At 41.6% G+C, this 22,773-nt stretch overlaps 1 protein-coding gene across 7 annotated transcripts in view; it reads right to left on the reverse strand.

Moving 5' to 3' along the window:
* STK3 (serine/threonine kinase 3) overlaps positions 1 to 22,773 on the reverse strand; it is a 298,853-nt gene that overhangs the window by 222,807 nt on the left and 53,273 nt on the right. For all 7 annotated transcript variants that reach the window (XM_065582173.1, XM_065582171.1, XM_065582172.1 and 4 more), the window contains 2 exons: positions 6,876 to 7,040; positions 4,290 to 4,457 (listed from right to left, as the gene is read on the reverse strand). In XM_065582173.1, the coding sequence (XP_065438245.1) occupies positions 4,290 to 4,457; positions 6,876 to 7,040 (333 nt within the window). The remainder of the gene's footprint in view (positions 1 to 4,289; positions 4,458 to 6,875; positions 7,041 to 22,773) is intronic.

The raw sequence follows: 22,773 nt of genomic DNA on the forward strand, positions 1-22,773 counted from the left end.
TAAAGGAAACGAAGATGAAGAAGGGAGCTACATTCCATAGCATCTGCAATATAAGTATTAAATAATATTCATTGTCATCATCCTGAAAAGCCCTACTTATTCAGTCTCACCAAGCCACACTGCCATCCTCTTGGAAATAGAAAAAAAAAAGAATAAATTAAGTATGAACTTATAATCAAAATTAATTTCGACAATGATCTTTAAAGGGCAACTTTATAATCTTATTTCTTAATGTATACTGTTGTTACGTAACTGTGTTTATCAAAATGCACACAGCACATGTTTCAGGTACAAATATTAGGTAGCTCCTACCCCAAGACAGAAGAGACCTTAAATTACAATCTATTCTTGCATTCCTTCTCCTAGAGATAGGAACCATGCCTTACCTAGTTTATACATTGATTAGCACATTGTGGGCACTACCGTAAACAAATAATAAAAGATGGTTATAAATTCCTATAGTCTGTGTAAAGAAGGCCTTCATAACTATCTTCTAGGAATTAAAACCAAATCGCAAAAGAAAAAACTGCAAAATGCTTTATTGAAACTGACAGAACTATTCCACCTGTTGGAGACAGGAAATGAACTAGATTATTCAATTAGAATTATTCATATAATAAGAGTGATGGGATCAGCAAAAGTGGATTTTTCAGTCTTTTGGTATATATTTACAGGAGATTTTAATTTAGAGAAAACTATTTCCCCATTGTTTGAGACAGAGGTCTTCTATAGCGAATAGTGCCTAAAGCCATACTTACCCAGTTTATCTGGCACTAATTCCCACTGCAGTCCATACTTATAATGCCATAGATTCACAGATTCCAAGGCCAGAAAGGACTACAGTATTGTGATCTCATGACTTTATACAGCTATAAGGGAGGTGGGAGTGGCACTCTTGCAGGAGAGAAAGAATAAATATCTAGATTGTGGACTGACCAGTTCTCAGGGAGGAACCCTAGGAACAGTCAAACTTGGCGAGATATAAATGAACTTTATGATATTTTGTTGCAGATTTGTTTGTTAACAAAGCCAAACACCAGGAAGGGAATGAATTTGGACTGTAAATAGCATGTGGACTATGTATGTAGAGCAGGTTGGGAAAGATTCCATTTCAAAGTTTAATACAATTTACTTTCTTTGCTTGTTAAAGAAGATTCTGTAAGCAAGGATTTTGGAGGGCACACCTTGATAACCAGAAAGGCAAATATTGCTAGAGTATTACAGAAGCTTCCAATTACCAAACTGGTAATTTGAATTTTCACTGATGACAGGGTCTAGACTAGAGCTAGTATAACAAAAAAGAATATGGTCAGTGCCAACCTTTTGTTTGCATTACAAAAGAAGAAGATGGTAGAAATGAATGGAAATAATAAAGGTAGCTGTTGATTAGGGAGGAAAAGAGTGACTAAAGTAGCTGATGGTTTCATTTAAATACAGATAGTAACAGGATGCAAACAAATATGACGGTATCCATACCACAGTCTATCGTTTCACTCACTGCTATTTCTAGGGGCTGTCTTTCCATGTTCTAGAGTAGTCCTGCTGCCCACAAGATTTCTCCCTTTTAAGACGTCCTTCGTCAAAGAGGTGGTATTCTGAAGAACAGATGTTGCTTTCTGATGTACACCGCTACCTCGATATAACGCAACCCGATATAACAAGAATTTGGATATAACGCAGTAAAGCAGTGCTCCGGGGGGGGCGGGGCTGCGCACTCCGGTGGATCAAAGCAAGTTCAGTATAACGTGGTTTCACCTATAACGCGGTAAGATTTTTTGGCTCCCGCGGACAGCGATATATCGAGGTAGAGGTGTATGTCTTTATTTAGCGCTACCAGCAGCATGAATGAAGTTATACACCAGATGGATGAGGCAACGCAGGCCACTTACATGTATGAAAAAAGTGCTACTATTAGACTATTGGGTTAGCTTATGGTCATGGCCTTTCCAGCATAAGCCAAACATGGTGGTCCCAGGCGGTAACAGCCTCAGAACTACAACACAACCAGATGAAATGGCACTCATCACCTTTATGTAGTCACAAATACTTAACCACAAGTTTAAATACTTTACAAGAAGAAATCATTGCTATTCTTCAACCTGAAATGCCTTTTTCCTCCCTTCTCATCCTTCCCAAACTGAAACTTAGTACAATTCTTTGGAGTAGCTAGAGTGTGGTTAAATGGAGGAAGCAATGCTTGTTTGCATGGAATCTGCTATTTCCTCCCTGCCAAAACACTTGTTTAAAAAAGTCATGTAATATTTCTATTAAACTGTAAATGCAGTCGACAAGGAAATGGCCTACCGGCAGTGTATTACCTTTGTGGCAATGCCAACCGGCCTACAGCAAAATAGCGCATATAACATGCATTCCCAAGTAACAAAATTGTACTTTACATAAATACCACAGAACTCAAGCAAGATCCAGAAAAAGCAATGAAAATTTGCCCAAGCTTTCATGCTTGCCTATATCAATTGTATGTCATAACTAAAACAAAATAGAAAAGCATCTACATATGTCCAAGGATCCTGTGAAGTTAGATCATATAACTCTGGGAAAACTATTGCAACTTAAATCTGTGTATTTCTTGTTAACCACTGTAACAGCTCACTAATAAAAATTAAGAAAACCAGTGGGTATCAAATATACAAAAGAGTACTAACAGCATACAAGTCCTTAAAGACCATAACACAATTTATTAACAAGAACATGTGTTCTGTGTAATCCAGAATTGTTATGTTAAATTACTTTGGCCTTTGATATCATTCATTTGATTACAAGAATTAAAAAGACTCACAAGCTTTCAAATTCAAACAGTGACCTTTGGTTTATAAGCAGCTATTGTCATACTGATAAAATCCTCTCTGATAATTTAGTCCTTACCTTTCATTACCTAGTGCAACTACATGCAATTATGTTAAAGTGATCCCAGATGTAATGAAGATGATTTCATTAATGTTTCCGAGTACAACTAAAAAACCCCAATACAATCAACTATAATTAATCTGTAATCAATACAGTTCTTCAGAACAGTTTAAAATGTTAAATCTTCATTAATTAAGCCACTCATTAAAAAAGGGCGAGCTTGAAAGATATATGTCTTGTTCGTCTCAATTTGAATTATTTCTAGTCATTCTTTAATTTCAAAATAGCCAAGAACAATGGCTTTGCCAAAAGTTTTATTAGGTGTTTCTTTAAATGCTATAATGTTTCAAGACCACAAAACAGTAGTTTTGCTTTAACTACTCACTAACAAAACTTTTTGCAACCTTAGAGATCATTCCTGCTTTTTTTAAAAACCATAAATCTACTAAATACTTTTGAATGTATTCAAGTTAAAGTCACTGTGTAAAAACAGGACCTTTTTACTCAACCACTGTGGTTCCCTGTATTTATATTAAAATGCTGACTCATGAGATACTGACAAAAAAAGATTAAACAATATGATAAGCAAGTATGTGTGTCATGCTTAAATATTCCCGAACATACTGGGAAACATACTGCCTTTAACAGCATATAATGTCTTGTTAATCCAGAATGGGTTCTAATTATAAATGGCACATGAAAATAACTGTTTTTATTATAATCATACTTATTAGAAAGGCATAACTATTATTTATAGTGCATTTCAATAAACAAAAGTATATCCAACTGGTAGCAGTAAAGTCCCTGGATAACACCAGTCCATGAACTTCTCAAAAAGCAATATTTTTCAATTATCATCACTCTTAGATCATACATTCTATTTATTTATTTATTTTTAATCTAAGCTAATGCAGAAATACACTGCTAACTTACTTTATGTTTAGTAACACATAAAAACTGGTTTGGAATTATGAACACTGGCAATAACAACCAATGGGTCAAATCCTGAATTCCGTTCTTGGCTATTATTAATCAAAACACCCTTTGAAGGAAGGAAGGATGGTCACGTGGTTAGAACAGTGGACTGAACTCAGGAGATCTGGGTTCAACTTCAAACAGGCTTCTTTTGTTACTTTGGGAAAGTCACTTAATCTCTCTGTGCCTTAGTTATCTATCTGTAAAATGGAGATAACAGTACTTTCTTATAGGGGGATTGTGAAAATCAATTCAATGTTTGCAAGGTACGAACTATAGTAACAGTACCTTTTAAGTATTGGGGAGATAGAAGTCAAGCAGTGAGTGAGATCTGATTAAGGATTCCAGGATTTTGCCCACATTTCTCTATGCCATAACTCTACAGCTAGCTGTGAAAACAACATACCATGGTCAATAACTCATTTTAAAAAAATTCACATTTTACTTACTCTCATTGGATGTATATCAGCATATGGAGGTTTTCCTTCGGCCATTTCTATTGAAGTGATACCAAGGGACCAAATATCTGCCACACAGTTATAACCAATCTCTTGTATTACCTCAGGAGCCATCCAAAATGGAGTACCTATAACAGTATTTCGTTTTGCCATTGTATCCTGTAATTACATCATTTGTGCAATTAAGATTTGGACATTTGTCTGCATAGATTCCTATTACATTTGTTTCATATTTAAGGTTAGAACTGAGATTCCATTGTAAGCACTACATCGCCCCTCCCCTCCCCCACCCCTTCTAAATCTACAAATAAACGAATACCCTCAAAACTGGTAGATGTCTGTGACTGAGGAAAAGTTTTCCTTTCAAACCTGAAGTAAATAAAACAAGGGATTTCTTGATTTTTTGCTCTTAAAATAAAGAACTTCCCTGGAGTTCAATCAGTCTAAGGTTTTTTACCACTTTATTTTATTCCTCTTCTTCTTTCCAATTTTTTGCCACAAAGTTTACTGGACTCATGTCATCAACAGGACAAAGTCTAGTTGATTTAAACTCATTTTTAAACTATATCAGCATTTTTAAATAGTGATACCGGAATGGGGCTTCAGGAGCTGCCAAGCTAATGATAGCTCACCAGCAGCTTCAGAGACAGGCCTGGTTGCATAAGAAAAATCAAGTGTGAGGGTTGTTTGCTCTCCAAGTCTCCAACACAGAGCCCAGGAAGAAGGAAAGAGGGTGTATCTAGCAAGACCAATGGATTTTAGGTGGGAAGGGACAAAACTATGGGCTACCCCACGCACCTCTGTTGATCACCTTACAGGCAGAATTAAGATAGTGTGGGTACCTTAATTGAATTTCCAAACTCTCAGATGTTTGAATTTCTTGAAAATCTAATCTTAACCCTACATTTCTAGGATTTTTATTTATGTGCATATTTACTTCTATAAAATAAGGATTGTTATTAGCTAGGATTGCTAACTACAATGTTCTTATAAAGGTTTTTACTCTTAAGTTATTGATATGTACTCCCAACTGCTTCATTTCTAAGATTTTTTTAGAGGGATCACTTCATGTATTTAGTTGAGTTCATAATGTTCAACAGACGCTGTTACAATGATAATGTAAAGTTATTCCTGTTATGTCACACACAAAAAATGCAAACATTTATGATCCTACTGCCATAACAAAGGATCAAGCTCTTTTGAAATGTAGCAGTGCCCATAAATCCATATGACTAATAAGTTAGCCAGCCACTTTACCAGGTTTTGGAACACTTGCACCTTAATGGTGCCAGAAAAGGGCCAAATTGGATTAAATAGAAAGTGGTATTTTTCCAAGCTCTGCCCACATAAATCACCAGGATGAGATTGTGCTCACTGTAGGTGTGGAGATATTCAAAATATGATCACATGCTCTCTGAGCTCCCTTGGGCTCAATAAGCTTGGCTTCCCTTTCGTGGGTCTTCAATATGCACATGAGCTCTGCTAGTCTACCTAGGGAACTGGCTCAAAACCTTTTCAGACTACTATACCCCTTTCAGGACTCTGATTTGTCTTGTGTACCCCCCAAGTTTCACCTCACTTAAAAACTACTTGATTACAAAAATCAGACAAAAAAATCCAAAATGTCACAGCACACTATTACTGAAAAATTGCTTACTTTTTCATTTTGTTTGTATGAAATTTTAGTTTGTACTGATTTTGCTAGTGCTTTTTATGTAGCCTGTTGTAAAACTAGGCAAACATCTAGATGAGTTGATGTACTCCCTGGAAGACCTCTGTGTACCCCCAGGGGTACACATATCACCCTGGTTAAGAACCACTGACCTAGGGCATCAGTCAAGGGGGTGAAAACAGTGGTAACTTTCCCAAAGGCCACCTACTTGTGGCACCAAAATGAGAAGTCTCTCACAATAAGCTGTGCAGTACTGTGGTCCTCCCTCTTCTTTTTTACAGGATCAATGAAATCATTAACAATGTTGACATTTAAATTATTGTTAATATCTCACTTTGAGAGCTGTTGTTCCAGGCTCTTTCCACATTCATATTGACATCTCTGCATCACTTACATGCAATTAATATATCTGAGATTTTCTTTGCAACCACAACAGCTAGGGACTCACTTTTTAAACTAAGTTGAACTTCTAAAGAACAAGACAGTAACTTCAGAGAGTTATGGTACGGCATATGGGCACATACAAGCTGTTCCCAAGCCCTGGTACCAGACTGACAATACTGAAGTATTCCATGTATTTTCAAGACAACTACACAGAAGCAGTACAGTCTTCCGAAGGTCTTGACTAGGCTATATAATTCAACCTGCTAAAATCAAATTAAAGGAATTAAAGTTGATGGTATTATGGGGTTTTTAATCAAGTTAAGTAAGCTCAATAAAGTTAGAGAGCAACAAAATAATCACCATGGGAAGAAAAGTGCTCTCTTTCCCACCATCACCAGTCACTCCTGGCCATGGAAAATGATGAAAGGAAATCATCCCCCATGCACTTTTTTTTTTTTTAAATGAATGGTTACGAGCATTATAACGATCTAAAAAAGGTTCTGACCTTTTCATATACTTACTGTTAATTGGCCAGCCACTCCAAAATCAGCTAATTTTGCATGTCCTTCTGTGTTAAGGAGGATGTTTCCAGCCTTTATATCTCTGTGTATTTTTCTCATGAAGTGCAAATATTCAAGTCCTTTAAGTGTGGATTTAAGAATGGTTGCTATTTCATCTTCTGTTAGCTACAAGAAAACAAACATCTAACTACTTTTCTACACACATACATATACATACACACACACAATAGTTATACATTTAAACAAACAATGTTACAGCATAAAAGAATAAAACACAGGTTCTGTAAACTGTTTTATAATTATTATTATTTATATAACACACATGAAGCATGCTAGATGCTTTACAGACATGAGGTAACACCAGGTCTAAGAGTTTACAATTTAAGGCTCTGATCCTGCAATTTGATCCATATAGCTGGATAGGAAGTAACCCTACTTCAAACATGAGCAGGAGTTCACCCATACAGATCACATTGCAAAATTGGGCCCTAAACATCACATAAGCAAAATAGGGTTTGAAATGTTGCCACAAGATTAGCTTAAAACTTTTTTGAATTTTTTTTGTTTTCTTTATTTTATACATATGAGAAAGAGAATTCTCTCTCCACTATATGGAGATATACCTATCTCATAGAACTGGAAGGAACCCTGAAAGGTCATTGAGTCCAGCCCCCTGCCTTCACTAGCAGGACCAAGTACTGATTTTTGCCCCAGATCCCTAAGTGGCCCCCTCAAGGACTGAACTCACAACCCTGGGTTTAGCAGGCCAACAGCTCAAACCACTGAGCTATCCCCCCCTAATAATTAGATTATTAACTCCTAGAGACAGGTGCTGCCACAAAGAAAATGTCAGCAGTAGAGTTAATGCGGACTCTTACCAAGATTTTAGCACAAACAACCCCCCATTGTCCGCATGCTTAAAAAAAAAACACCATTGTCCACATGCTAAAACCTTTAACCCAGATTTGGAGGTGCTTTGAGCCTGAGCTAGCAGACCAGCTGGGGGTATGGGTTAGAATCTGGTCTCCGCTTAAACTCGGGCTGGAAAACACCCATTTTGCAGCGTGAATGTAGGCTAAATCACTCAAGAGCTGATAGTCCTCTAATGCTTTCCCACACTTCCCCCTGAAGAACAGACAAGTACTCCCACAATTGCCTGGGAAAGGATCAGAGCATCTCAGCACACAGAACCATGGGATATGACCCCAAACACAAATAAGCAAGTAAAGAAATAGTGAGGACACCATAATGTAGCTATGACTTTGCATTGGGGACACTCACACCTGGACTAGACTACCCCAGGTGCTCAGACCTGGGTACTTATCACCCAGATTAACTATTCAGTGAATCACAAAAATCACAGAAATGTAGGCTGGAAGGGACTTCAAGAAATCATCAAATCCAGCCCCCTGCACTGAGGCAGGACTGAGTAAACCTAGATCATCCCTGATGGGTTTTTGTCCAACCTGCTCTTAAAAACCTCCAATGACAGGAACTCCACAGCACTCCTTGGAAGTCTATTCCAGTCTTAACTGTCCTTATAGTTAGAAAGATTTTCCTGATCTCCAACCTAAATCTCCCATTATTTCTTGTCCTACCTTCAGTGGACGTGGAGAACAATTGACTACAGTCCTCTTCATAACAGGTCTTAACATATTTGAAGACTGCTATCAGGTCCTGCCATCTTGTTCGCAAAATACTGAACATGCCCAGGTTTTTTTTGTTTTTTTTTTTTTGTTTGTTTGTTTTTTTAAGCCTTTCCTCATAAGTCAAATTTTCTAAATCTTTTATCATATTGTTGCTCTCCTCTGGACTCTCTCACCAACTTGTCCACATCTTTCCTATTGAACACCATACTCCAGCTGAGACCCCCCCCAAGGGTCAGTAGAGCGCGACAATTACCTCTTCTGTTGTACATACAACAGTCCTATTAATACACCCCAGAATATTAGTCTTTTTTGCAAATGCATCACATTGTTGACTCACTTTCAGTTTGTGAGCCACTATAACCCAGATTCTTTTCAGCGGTACGACCTAGCCAGTTATTCTCCATTTTGTAGTTGTGCAGTTTTTCCTTCCTAAGCGGAAGACACTTCTTAACTCTGCATTTGTACGGCACATAACAGAACGTTACTCTGATCCGCATGAGAGCCTCTAAGTGCTACTTCAATATAAGTAATAAATTAACAATAATAAATTAAATGTTAGTTGAGGGTGCTAAGCACTTCGCAGGAGTGGCCCAGGATGAACTCTTCAACTCTAGGTACAGAGTAGAGGCCAAAAAAATCCTTTTCAACTCTGGGGTGTATTAATAGGAATGTTGTATGTACGACACAAGAGGTAATTGTCCCAGTATTCTTGACATTGGGGAGGCCTCAGCTGGAGTACTGTGTTGAGTAGGAAAGATGTGGACAAGTTGGAGAGAGAATCCGGAGGAGAGCAACAAAAATAATAAATGGTTTAGAAAATGTGACCTGTGAGGAAAGGTTTAAGAAGTTGAAATTAAATTCTACTAAGGAAAATAGAAAGGAGCAAAAACTCTGGCAAGTGAAGTGTAAAAATATAATTAGGGAGGCCAAAAAAGAATTCGAAGATCAGCTAACCAAAGGCTCAAAACGAAGAGCAAAAAAATAATAATAATAAGTACATCAGAAGCAGGAAGCGTGCTAAACAACCAGTGAGGCCACTGGATGATCAAGGCGCTAAAGGAGCACTCTCCAAGGAAGATAAGGCCATTGCAGAGAAACTAAATGAATTCTTTGCATCGGTCTTCATGGCTGAGGATGTGAGGGAGATTCCCAAACTTGGGCCACTCTTTTTAGGTGACAAATCTGAGGAAGTGTCCCAGATTGAGGCATCATCAGAGGAGGTTTTGGAACAAACTGATAAACTAAACAGTAATAAGTCACCAGGATCAGATGGTATTCACCAAAGAGTTCTGAAGGAACTCAAATGAAAAACTGCAGAACTACTAACTGGTGTGTAACCTATCATTTAAATCAGCTTCTGTACCAGATGACTGGAGAATAGCTAATGTGATGCCAATTTTTTAAAAAGGCTCCAGAAGCGATCCAGCAATTACAGGCTGGTAAGCCTAGCTTCAGTTCCAGGCAAATAGGTTAAAACTGTAGTAAAGAACAGAATTATCAGACACCTAGATGAACACAATGTGTTGAGGAAGAGTCAACATGTTTTTGGTCAAAGGCTACAGGAGGGAGGGATAGCTCAGTGGTTTGAGCATTGGCCTGCTAAACCCAGGGTTGTGAGTTCAGTCCTTGAGGGGGGCCACTTAGGGATCTGGGGCAAAATCAGTACTTGGTCCTGCTGGTGAAGGCAGGGGGCTGGACTCAATCACCTTTCAGGGTCCCTTCCAGTTCTAGGAGATAGGATATCTCCATTAATTTAATTTAAAAAAAATTTTTTTTGGTAAAAGAAAATCATGCCTCACCAATCTACTAGACTTCTTTGAGGGGAGTCAACAAACATGTGGGCAAGGGTGATCTGGTGGATAGAGTGCACTTGGACTTTCAGAAAGTCTTTGACCAGGTCCCTCACCAAAGGCTTTTAAGCAAAGTAAGCTGTCCTGGGATAAGAAGGAAGGTCCTCACATGGATCAGTAACTGGTTAAAAAATAGGAAACAAAGGGTAGTAATAAATGGTCAGCTTTCACAGTGGAAAAAGGTAAATAGTGGTGTCCCCAGGGGTCTGTACCAGGACCAGTCCCATTCAACATATTCATAAATGATCTGGAAAAAGGGGTGAACAGTGAGGTGGCAACATTTGCAAATGATACAGAACTACTTAAGATAGTTAAGTCAAAAGCAGACTGTGAAGAGTTACAAAGAGATCTCACAAAACTGGGTGACAGGGCAACAAAATGGCCAATAAAATTCAATGTTGATAAATGCAAAGTAATGCACATTGGAAAACATAATCCCATCTCTACATATAAAATGATGAGGTCTAAATTAGCTGTTACCACTCAAGAAATAGAGCTTGGAGTCATTGTGGATAGTTCTCTGAAAACATCCACTCAATGTGCAATGGCAGTCAAAAAAGCTAACAGAATGTTGGGAATCATTAGGAAAGGGATAGGTAAGAAAACAGAAAATATCATATTGCCTCTCTATAAATCCATAGTAAGCCCCCACCTTGAATACCACATGCAGATCTGGTCGTCCAATCTCAAAAAAGACATGGAATTGGAAAGGGTACAGAAAAAGACAACAAAAATGATTGGGGTATGGAACAGCTACCATATGAGGAAAGATTAATAAGACTGGGACTTTTCAGCTTGGAAAAGAAACGACTAAGGGGGGGGATATGACAGAGGTCTATACAATCATAACTAGTGTGGAGAAAGTAAATAAGGAAGTCTTATTTACTCCATCTCATAACACAAGAACTAAGGGATCACCAAATGAAATGAATAGGCAGCAGGTTTAAAACAAACAAAAGTAAGTATTTCTTCACACAATGCACAGTCAGCCTGTGGAACTCTTTGCCAGAGGTCATTATGAAGGCCAAGACTATAACAGGCTTCAAAAAAGAACTAGATAAATTCATGGAGGATAGGTCTATCAATGACCATGAGCCAGGATAGACAGGGATACAAAACCATGCTCTAAAGTGTCCCTTGCCTCTGTTTTCCAGAAGCTGGGAATAGGCGACATGGGATGGATCACTTGATGATTATCTGTTCTGTACATTCTCTCTGAAGCACCTGGCATTCACCACTGTCGGAAAGCAGGATACTAGGTTAGATGGACCATTGGTCTGACCCAGTATGGCCATTCTTATGTTCTGATGTAACACTCTGTTAATTTTCGTTTTCAAAATACTCTGCTGAGATTATAGAGTAAAAAAGACAGATTTTTCTCAGAAGGAAAAATTAATTACTGTGAAGAGGAAAAGGACAAAGGTCTATCTATGCATTCCTTAAATCCTACAAGTGAACTGGCCAGATGCTGGCCTTCCACAATTAAGGAATGAATTTCACCACAGACAATGAACATGATTGTCACACATGAATCCCCATTTTCCCCCCATTTTATAAGATGTTAAAATAGGTCAAAATTGCTGATCAATAAAGTTAAAGTGTCAAAACTGTTTCCAGTCCAACCTCCTTATTTTCATAAACTTTACTTTCCAAAACAGTTTTTAAACAAAATCAATATGTTTCTGACTTTTACAAAAATAATCTAAATTTATAGTACAGTAATAACTTAAAAAAATGGCTACTTTTTATAGTTCTAATTTCCCATGTGCTTATTCCGCAGAACTGGTGCATAGACTAGTTTTGACAAAATCTGGTGACAATATTTGATCACAAATTTTAAAAATGTTTAATTGCCAAGTGACTGACTGTGCCTTACCTATGCCAGCAGAGAGGACAGTTACCATCAGACCAGATGATGCACAGCAGAATAGATGCCAGTCTGTCACTTTCTCTTACCAGAAGGAAAATAAACTACCTTAGCTGTACAGTATAAGAGAGGCTATCAATATCTCACGCCCTAAAGTACTAATGAACTAGCAGAGTCCTAAATTTGGATTGAGCTCAAGGGAATGCCATGTTTTCTTAATTTCTCAAACTCCCACATATGAAATTCCTGCAAAGTCTACAATTAGCAATATCAAGGCTGAGCTACTGCTCATTAGCACTTCCTAATGGCAGCAACTATCAGTTTCACACTGCTGACAGTACACAAGCCAGACAATGCTAATTAAGAGTTTCTGGGCAAGAGAAGAGAAAGAAAAAACAAAAATGGATAAAACAGATGAGTCTGTACACAGAGACAAAAAAAACCTACATACAGCATACTGGGGCAGAGAAAACCACCTAACCCCACCCTTCCCATTATTCTTACGGCTTGTCTACACAATGAGTTATTCGGGAACAGATATTCCTGAATAGCTCCAGGTGTGAACACTCTTATTCTGGAATAAGAGTGTCTTGTTCCTATTTAGTTTAAATCACTGGGGCTACATCTACACTACAGGGGGGGTCGATTTAAGATACGCAAATTCAGCTACGTGAATAGCGTAGCTGAATTCGACGTATCGCAGCCGACTTACCCCGCTGTAGGGACGGCGGCAAAATCGACCTCTGCGGCTTCCCGTCGACGGCGCTTACTCCCACCTCCGCTGGTGGAGTAAGAGCGTTGATTCGGGGATCGATTGTCGCGTCCGCGATAAATCGATCCCCGAGAGGTCAATTTCTACCCACCGATTCAGGCGGGTAGTGTAGACCCAGCCTCAGTTAAACTAAACAGAAATAAGGCCCTCTTATCCCAGAATAAGAGTCTCCACCCATGGAGCCACTCAGGAATAGCTGTTCCTGAATAACTTCAAGTTCAGACAAGCAACCCACATCCCCTGCTTTTCCCTCCCCCCCAATTGCAAAGATGTGTCTTTCAGAGTGTCAACATTTTAAATTGACATTGGGAGTACTATTATACTGGAATATGTTCAAGGCTGCCAGCAGTGGATTCTTTGATCTGTTGATAATTACAGAGGTGTTGAACATAATGAGCCTGTTCACCAAATGCAAAGAAATCTGTGTATTCTTCATATCCCCCCTCCCCCCCCCCGCCTTTCAGGTTTTTCAATTTTCACCATAATCAATAGGGTTCTGCTAATGGATAACTACAATGTTCCCTGACATTTTGGAATTGATCAAATGTGTCATTGAAAAGTTATCACATTATATCCAAACAGCAAAATTCCATCACGATGAGTGTAATCCCTCATGCTCAGCCAAAAACCTGCTTTAAAATGTCCTTCAAAAATATGAATTACTTTGATGTTTGCCAAATGCTTTCTATTAGCAGGTAATAAATTGCCAAAATGCAACATGATCTGCATTAAAATATATCATGTTACTAGAGCTGTTGTAGCACTGTATTGTGGAATAGCAGGAATCTTAATTTAGCTGGCCCTTTACTATATTTCAACAATAAGACCATCTGCATTTTAATAAGAACAGTAATTACTATGGGAAGATAATGATACTACAATAGCTATGACTTTCCTTGCAGCCACAGCCTATTAATGCCTGCTGCTCTATCCTGCAAAGCATTGTTAGGCTGTGTCAGTCAGGGGTGTAAAAAAAAAAAACCACACTCCTGACTGACAAACTATGCCAGCAAAACTGATGTCGCTATACTGGCAAAAATCACTCCTTTCGCTAGTATAAGCTGCCGCTCCACCAGGGGGCTCTGCTGGTCTACCTATACCAGTCTAGCAGCATCAGCCAACCCTTTATAGTGTAGACTGGCCCTACAAAGCATATTCAGTACTAAGATATTGCTTTTTCATGAAGAGGTCAGCTGCCCATACTACTCGCCTCCACAATCATTCTGGGTTTTAAACAATCTTCTTTATTTCACTCACTAAACACCAGGTAGCCCTTTTTATTTATTTATTTATTAAGGTGAAAAGGGCATTATAAGATTGCATTAAAAGTCAACAATTGTGTGACACATTTTGAAGAATTACATTCCATTTTTTCATATTGTGTTTGCTTTTTCAGTCAAGATGTATGGAAAATTGTCTCCTCATATTCAGTTAGGGTAGTACAAGAGACCATAACCAGGAGAAATGGGATGAAAATTAAAGAAATAAAAAACTGTGAATGAATGGGCAAGACAAAACTTCTTGAGTAGGAAACCTAGTAAACTCCATTGCTTGGGACTTTTAAAAGTGGACTGGACAAGGCATCTTTTTAAAAATAACACATTGTCAGGATCCAGCAATGGCAAAGGGACACACTAGATGACCCAGGTCTTCCCCATTTCTACAGTTCTTCATCAATCATTTACATAGGATATAAATTGCACACTTTGCTTTCAAGAAGGCAACCAATGATCAACAAATGACATGTCCTTGCCCCCCAAAGTAAAAATAATATAGTACAAGAAAACAAACAGTGGGATATAGCCATTTGCATTTGGCTGCTTAATGAACCAGGTGGACTACTCAGGTAACCTGACAGATTACTAAACCCCACAACTATCCCTCTCAATTACTCTGGATGAACACAAGAGGGATATATAAGCTCTTCTAATAATTATTTTCAGGTGAATAGTAAGAATACATCTTTTGCATGTGCTATATTCCAGGAAGAGCCCCTTCAGTTTTCTGATCAGGATTATGGAATAAATGAAGAAAACACCGAGAAAGAATCTAATTTAATCTATCTATATTTTACACTTAGTGCATATTGGAACACAATTTGGATAATTCTTCTTAAAATTGTGTAAGCTGTTCATGCAACTGGCATATATTCAAAAAGTAATGGAGTAAATGAATGCAACAAGCTCCCAAAAACCTGAGGGCTTATCTACATTTACAGTGCTGCAGCTGCACCGCTCTAGTGCTTACTGAAGATGCTACCTACACTGAGGAGAGAGATTCTCCCATCGTTATAGGTACTCCACCTCCCCAAGAGGCAGCGGGCTAGGTTGCCAGGAGAAGCCCCTCTATTGACACAGCGCTGTCTACACCGGGGATTAGGTCAGTATAACTGCGTCACTCACGGGTGTGGAAAATCCACATCCATGAGCGATGCAATTATACTGACATAAATTGGTAATGTAGACACTACAAGAAAGAGGAATGCTCTATTTAGGGACCAGTGAAGGCTTCAAACTTTCCCTCTTCCCCGCACACACACAAAACTGTAAAGAAATTAAGTTAAGCAACAGCAATTTTTTTACAGTTGCTGTTTTGAAAGAGTACAGGATATATCCGCTACCTCCTTTTCCTATTTTTTTTTATTATATCACAAGATCAATCATTTCGTAAGAGAGCGGAATGATTCCACAGAAAGGGGGAAGGGGGCACGGGAGGGAAACAGTTGTAATTAGCAAGCTCATCTCCTTAAGGGTTAGTGTTCACAACAAATTTAAATTATTTAATATATAGAAAAACTTCCCAGCTTGAGGTTCAATCCAGTCTTATTAATTCTGGGTATGGAGCTTACCCTTCTCAGTCACTTTTACTACCCTTTTCATTTGCAAGTGAAGGTGAAAACTGAAGTAGAGTTAACTCATTGTTCACTAGGGATTAGTTAGTACTTCTGCTCCATGTTTCATACACCTGGTCTAACATCAAGCTTAACAGTCCTTAAGAATTATTTTTGCTTTTTTTGCTCAGCAGGTCATACAGACCAAAGCCTTTTTTAGTGCTCCTCCTTTAGGCTGAATGCTGTGGCACTTGAAAGGATTTTGGAGAGAGTTTGGAAATTGAAAGCAGGCGGTTATGCATGACTCAACAAGAAAAGTTATTTGGTATAAACTTTCCTGATCTTCCTCTCTCCTTGATAGAGTAAAGTTGCTTAACTGGTTGGGAGCCAAGAGAAAGGGGGAATCTCATGTCAAGTGTAAGATAAAAGTCTGAGTAGAAGGACATCTAGGAAAAAAGGCCTCTTGTATTACATGAATTCACAATTTACTGGGCAAAATACAGTGGCAATTCAAATGGTGGTGTAAATAACATGACAGAGATATATAAAGTGGTCAGAAAAGGAGACATAAGCATGTGTAGTCTACACACCATACAAGGAGAATATGGGAGAGATTGTATTGGAAAGGAGGAGGAAAGAGATGGGGGTTTTGCTTTATTTTACAACTTTTTTGTTAAGCTGATTTATGTGCTACATACCCATTCCAGTCTTTGGCATATAAATTACACCCATTTACACTTCCTTTTCTGACAAATGTGTGCAGCCATCTAACTTATATTAACATTTGTCACCTCTAAATTTGTCCAGAGGCTTCTGTGGGAGCTCCTCCTGCTTATACCAGGTCTAAATATGGTCAACTGTGGCTTGGTCTACACTTAAAAGTTATATTGGCATAGCTAGGTCAGTCAGGAATGTGAGGGGGGAAAAATACACCCCTGATCAACACAGCTCCGCCGACAGAAGCGTGTTTCTGTCAGCACAGCTAAAGTCATTTTGGGAGTGGGTATTCCTACACCAGCAGAAAAATTCCTTTTGTGAGTGCAGTAGGGAGCTATGTCAGTATAGGATCTGTAGTGTAGACATAGCGTAACAATACAAAGAGAGCATTGAAGAGTATTGAAAAAAGGTACCTTTTAAACACTACATCGTTTATTTGCATTGTTCCTGAAATAGCAGCATTAAGTATACTCACTTTCCCGTATGTGATAGAGCATTATATATTGAATAGTACTAATGTCACATTGGTCACTGTTGCATTAACACACAATGAAAGAACCTATTATAGTGTCTTTGAAGGAGTTAAGGTTGCTGATTTTCTTTACTTTTGTTCAATTAAAATATCAATCTCAATAGTGAATTAATGCAGATTACCTTTATTTAATACATCTATTTCCTATATATATGCAATTCTGCACTAGACATGCTCCTAAACCCACAGGCACGCTGTGTTAAAAACTTCATTTCAGAGACCCATGAATTTAGTATCATTTTACCATGGCAACTTTGACTTTTATACTGTGACAAAATTCCTCCTCTATCTTGGTGGGTCCTGCGCTTATTGACGGATTTTCTTGCCTCGAAGATTCACCATGTGGGTTGGGGAACAGCCCAGAGACCTTCCCCTCTGGAAGAACCCACAGGGGTTGGGCAGCTTGGGACGCCAGACAGTGCACACGTGACAAGCCATCGGCATTGCCATGACGGCTCCCTGCTGTGTGTTGCACACGGAACTGGAAAGGTTGGAGGGATAAGAACCATCTGGTCACCCTTGTGTTCTTCTCCTTGTTCCGCTGCATCCATTGAAGAGGGGCATGGTCGGTCACGAGGACAAATCTGCGCCCGAGCAGGTAGTAGCGCAATGTTTCCATGGCCCATTTTGCAGCGAGGCATTCTCTCTCCACCACTGCATCTTTTTGTTCCCTTGGAAGGAGTTTCCGACTGAGGTATAGAATTGGATGTTCCTCCTCCCCGACCATCTGTGATAGAACGGCACCCAACCCTACTTCTGATGCATCTGTCTGCAGGATAAACTCCTTGGTGAAATCAGGGGCTATCAGTACGGGGTTATTGCAGAGGGCAGTCCGTAGGTCTGTGAATGCTTCCTCTGCTGCATCAGACCATCTCACCAGATCAGGTCCACGGGCTTTCACTAGGTCTGTCAGGGGGCTTGCCCTTGTGGCAAAGTGGGGGATAAATCGTCGGTAATACCCTACCACACCTAGGAACGCCCGGACTTGTTTCTTGCGACTTGGTTGGGGCCAATTTTGGATGGCCTCTAACTTGTTCACTTGGGGCTTTACCAGACCTTTTCCCACAACGTAGCCAAGATATTTGGCCTCTGTAAACCCTACAGCGCACTTGGCAGGGTTTGCTGTAAGGCCAGCTCGCCTGAAGGTATCGAGGACTGCCTCCACCTTCTCCAGGTGGGTTTCCCAGTCTGGGGTATGAATGACCACATTGTCCAAGTAGGCAGCAGCATAACTGTTATGCGGGCGTAATAGCTTGTCCATGAGGCGCTGGAAGGTAGCTGGGGCCCCATGTAGTCCAAAGGGGAGGACAGTATATTGAAAAAGACCCTCTGGTGTAGAGAACGCTGTCTTTTCCTTTGCGTCTTCCACAAGGGGAATCTGCCAGTACCCCTTTGTCAAGTCTAGGGTAGTCAAGTACTGGGCATTACCCAGACGGTCCACTAGCTCATCTATGCGAGGTATGGGGTAGGCGTCAAACTGGGATACTTCGTTTAGTTGCCAGAAGTCGTTGCAAAATCTTGTGTTGCCATCAGGTTTGGGCACCAGCACGATTGGGCTGGACCACTAACTATGGGATTCTTCGATGATCCCCAACTCCAGCATTTTTTTTCCTTCTGCTTTTATTTCCTCCCTTTTTGCCACTGGCACCCGATAAGGCCTCATTGTTACTCTGGCCCCAGGGTTCGTGACGATGTGGTGATATGTCTCGGTTGTTCGACCCGGTTTTGTCGAGAACACATCTTGGTTCCGGAAGATCATCTCAGACACCTCATTCTTCTGGTCTGGTGTTAAATCGGGAGACGCTCTCACCTGTTTGGAAGGCTTGTTTTCCTGGGTTAGGTCTTTTTGGACCGTTGTGCATGCCTCTTGTGCATGCCAGGGTTTCAGAAGGTTAACGTGATAAATCTGTTCTTGTTTTCTGCGTCCTGGCTGCCGCACCTTGTAGGTTACTTCCCCCACGGGTTCAACCACCTCATAGGGCCCCTGCCATTGGGCCAGAAGCTTGCTTTCTGCCATGAGTACCAACACCATAACCCGATCCCCTGGTTGGAACTGTCGCACTTTTGCCTAGCAATTGTAATGGGTTTGCTGGGCCTCCTGTGCCTTCTCCAAATGTTCCCGTACAATAGGGGTAACCCGGGCTATCCGGTCTCGCATCTGCATTACATGCTCTATTATATTTCCCCCCTCATTGGGTTCCTCTTCCCAGATCTCTTTGGCGACATCTAGTATGCAACGGGGGGTGACGCCCGTATAATAACTTGAAGGGGGAAAACCCAGTTGAGGCCTGTGGTACCTCCCGGATAGCGAACATAAGGTAGGGTAGTAGGGTGTCCCAATCCTTCCCATCCCGACTTACCACCTTCCTTATCATAGCCTTGAGGGTTTGGTTAAACCTTTCTACCAACCCATCAGTCTGCGGATGGTAGACCGAAGTTCTCAGGGTATGTATATGGAGCAGAGTACAGAGGTCCTTCATTACCTTCGACATAAATGGGGTTCCTTGGTCAGTTAATATCTCCATTCGGGCAAAGATCCCCACCAGCTCTTTGGCGATAGTTTTAGAGGCCGTGTTCCGCAGGGGGACAGCTTCTGGGTAGCGAGTAGCATAGTCCAAAACAACAAGTATATATTGGTGGCCCCGAGCCGTCTTCTCCAGGGGTCCCACTAGGTCCATGGCTATTCGCTCGAAGGGGACTTCTATGATGGGAAGGGGTACTAAAGGTGCCCTCAAGTGGGGACAGGGACTGTGCAGCTGACACTCCGGGCAGGAGGCACAGTACCTCCGCACTTCTTCATGTACTCCGGGCCAGAAGAACCGTCGTAGGACTCGTGCCAGGGTCTTCTCTACCCCCAAATGCCTCCCAAAAAGATGACTATGAGCAAGACTTAATATAGCATTCTTGTGTTTTTGAGGTACTAGGATCTGCTGTACCTTCTGCTCCTGTACTCGTGCAACCCGGTATAAGAGATCCTTCTTCATTATGAAGTAGGGTCCTGGTCCCTGGGTTTTCCCTTCCACGGGGACCCCATCTATTTCAGTCACCTCCTTCCTAATGTTGTCATACCTTGGGTCTTCTGCCTGGTCCCGTCCAAAATTTCCTCTCCCAGGGCTAATCTGCCCAAGATCTAGGAGCCCAGTCTCTGTTGCCTCTACTGGTTCAGAAGCATTAGGGTGGGGGTCAGACTCAGGTGCTTCTCCCTCCTGCGTGGCCTCCTTTTCAGCTGTGTGGGTCCGCCTACCTACAAGAGCGACCCTCTGGCCTTGGGTCAGTATTCAGGTTCCCAAGGCCTTAGCTGCCCTTCTTTCCCTTTTTGTCTTTCTACCCTGTCTGGGAGTGGAGAACAAATCTGGGGATATTTCAGAGAAGATTGGGGGTTGACAGTCTGCTGTGGATGCCTCATCAATTTTAGGGTCCCCATCTTTCTCCAATCCCCCTACTGGGAGTAAGTTTCCAAACCCTGGGAAGTCCCTCCCTATGAGCACTGGGTATGGGAGTTTAGGGACTACACCTGCTGCTACCTCAGTCGTGTCCCCTTGGATCTCGATTTTTACTGGGATGGTAGGGTAGTAACTAACTGTCCCAGGGACACATGTTATCCCCGTATGTTTAGCCTTCAGCTGCTGACTACGCTTCACGAGCTTCCCTGAGATAAGCGTGATAGCACTCCCCGAATCAACCAGTGCCGTGGTCCCTATCCCATTTAGTTTCACTGGCGTGGTATACATATGTGGGGTTAGTGAGACCCCCACAAGGTGGACTAGGGAGCATGGATCTGCCCAGTTCCCCAGGTTCCACTGCATAGGCTCCTCAGCATTGGGACACTGTGCAGCTATGTGTCCCCACTCCCTGCAGGCATAACATCTGTATGGAGCCCTAGGTGTTCCCCGGTCTCTTGGTTTGGGCAGTCTAACATCACGATCCTCTTCTCCCTCAGTGCTCCGACTCTTTGTGGCCTCTAATGGTCCTTCAGCCTCTCTCTTTTTCCACCTGGGCCCTCCTGGTGGCCCAGTCACCCGAACTTTAGGGCTTGGTGCTGCTAGTTTAACCCGGGGTGCCTCTTCCTTAACTCGTCAGGTCAGCTCCTTCGCTGTCCTTCACCTCTCTACCAGGGCGACAACCTCGTCATAGGTGGAGGGTTCGTTCTGGCTTACCCAGGCACGAAGGTCTGGTGGTAGTCCCCTCATGTATCGGTCGATGACCAGAACCGCTAGTATCTCTTCCGGACTCCGGGACTCTGTTTGCAACCACTTTTGTGCGAGATGGATGAGGTCATACAATTGGGACCGTGGGGTTTTGTCTTCCTGGTACCTCCAACCGTGATACCGCTGGGCCCGCACTGCTGTCGTTACCCCAGATCTGGCCAGGATCTCTGCTTTCAGCTGGGGGTAGTCTGCCGCAGCCTCTTCAGGCAGATCATAGTAGGCCTTCTGGGCCTCCCCACACAGGAATGGGGCAAGGATGCCAGACCACTGATCTCGAGGCCAGGCCTCCCGTAGGGCTGTCCTCTCAAAGGCCAGATGGTATGCCTCTACATCATCCTCCCATGTCATTTTCTGCAGCCAATGGCTGGCCCGTATGAGCCACGTCCCATCATGGCCGCGATTCAGCTCTGTAAGGGACTTTACCTGGTTTACCGGTTCCCGAAACATAGCTCGATCTTGAGGAGCCTGGTCCATCAGCAGGCGATTAGTCTCTTGCTGCAGCCGCACTGCCTCCTGTTGGGCGGCTGCCTGGACACGGGTAGCCTCCTGCTGGGCCGCCGTAGCATGTATCAGTGCCCGCACTACATCATCCATTGTGGTGAAAAAAAAATAAACCCTCTCCCCTTTTTTTGTTTTTTTTTTTTTTTTTTTTTTTTTTTAAATTACCCTCCTTCTTCCGCTGCGCTGTGCACCCCAAGATCCCACTCCTGACACCAGTGTGACAAAGTTCCTCCTCTATCTTGGTGGGTCCTGCGCTTATTGGCGGATTTTCGTGCCTCAGAGATTCACCATGAGGGTTGGGGAACAGCCCAGAGACCTTCCCCTCTGGAAGAACACACAGTCCAGGTCAATTGGGAGGTTTGGGGGGAACCCAAGCCCGCCCTCTACTCCGGATTCCAGCCCAGGGCCCTGTGGACTGCAGCTGTCTATAGTGCCTCCGGTAACAGCTGCATGACAGCTACAACTCCCTGGGCTACTTCCCCATGGCCTCCTCCAAACACCTTCCTTAGTCTCACCACAGGACCTTCCTCCTGGTGTCTGATAACGCTTGTGCTCCTCAGTCCTCCAGCAGCACACACTCTCAGCTCCTTGCGCCTCTTGCTCCCAGCTCCTCACACTCGCACCACAAACTGAAGTGAGCTCCTTTTTAAAACCCAGGTGCCCTGATTAGCCTGCCTTAATTGATTCTAGCAGCTTCTTCTTAATTGACTCTAGGTGTCCTAATTAGCCTGCCTGCCTTAACTGGTTCTAGCAAGTTCCTGATTACTCTAGTGCAGCCCCTGCTCTGGTCACTCAGGGAACAGAAAACTACTCATCCAGTGACCAGTATATTTACCCTCTACCAGACTCCTGTACCCCACTGGTCTGGGTCTGTCACAATACACACACACTTTCTATTCTTATTCAGCACACAAAATAGTCTATAAAAAGGCAGATGTTAAAGGGTCACCACTAGTTACTTTGTATTCTTGG

This window comes from Chrysemys picta, chromosome 2, assembly GCF_011386835.1.
Source record: "Chrysemys picta bellii isolate R12L10 chromosome 2, ASM1138683v2, whole genome shotgun sequence".
NCBI classification, from domain to species: domain Eukaryota; kingdom Metazoa; phylum Chordata; order Testudines; family Emydidae; genus Chrysemys; species Chrysemys picta.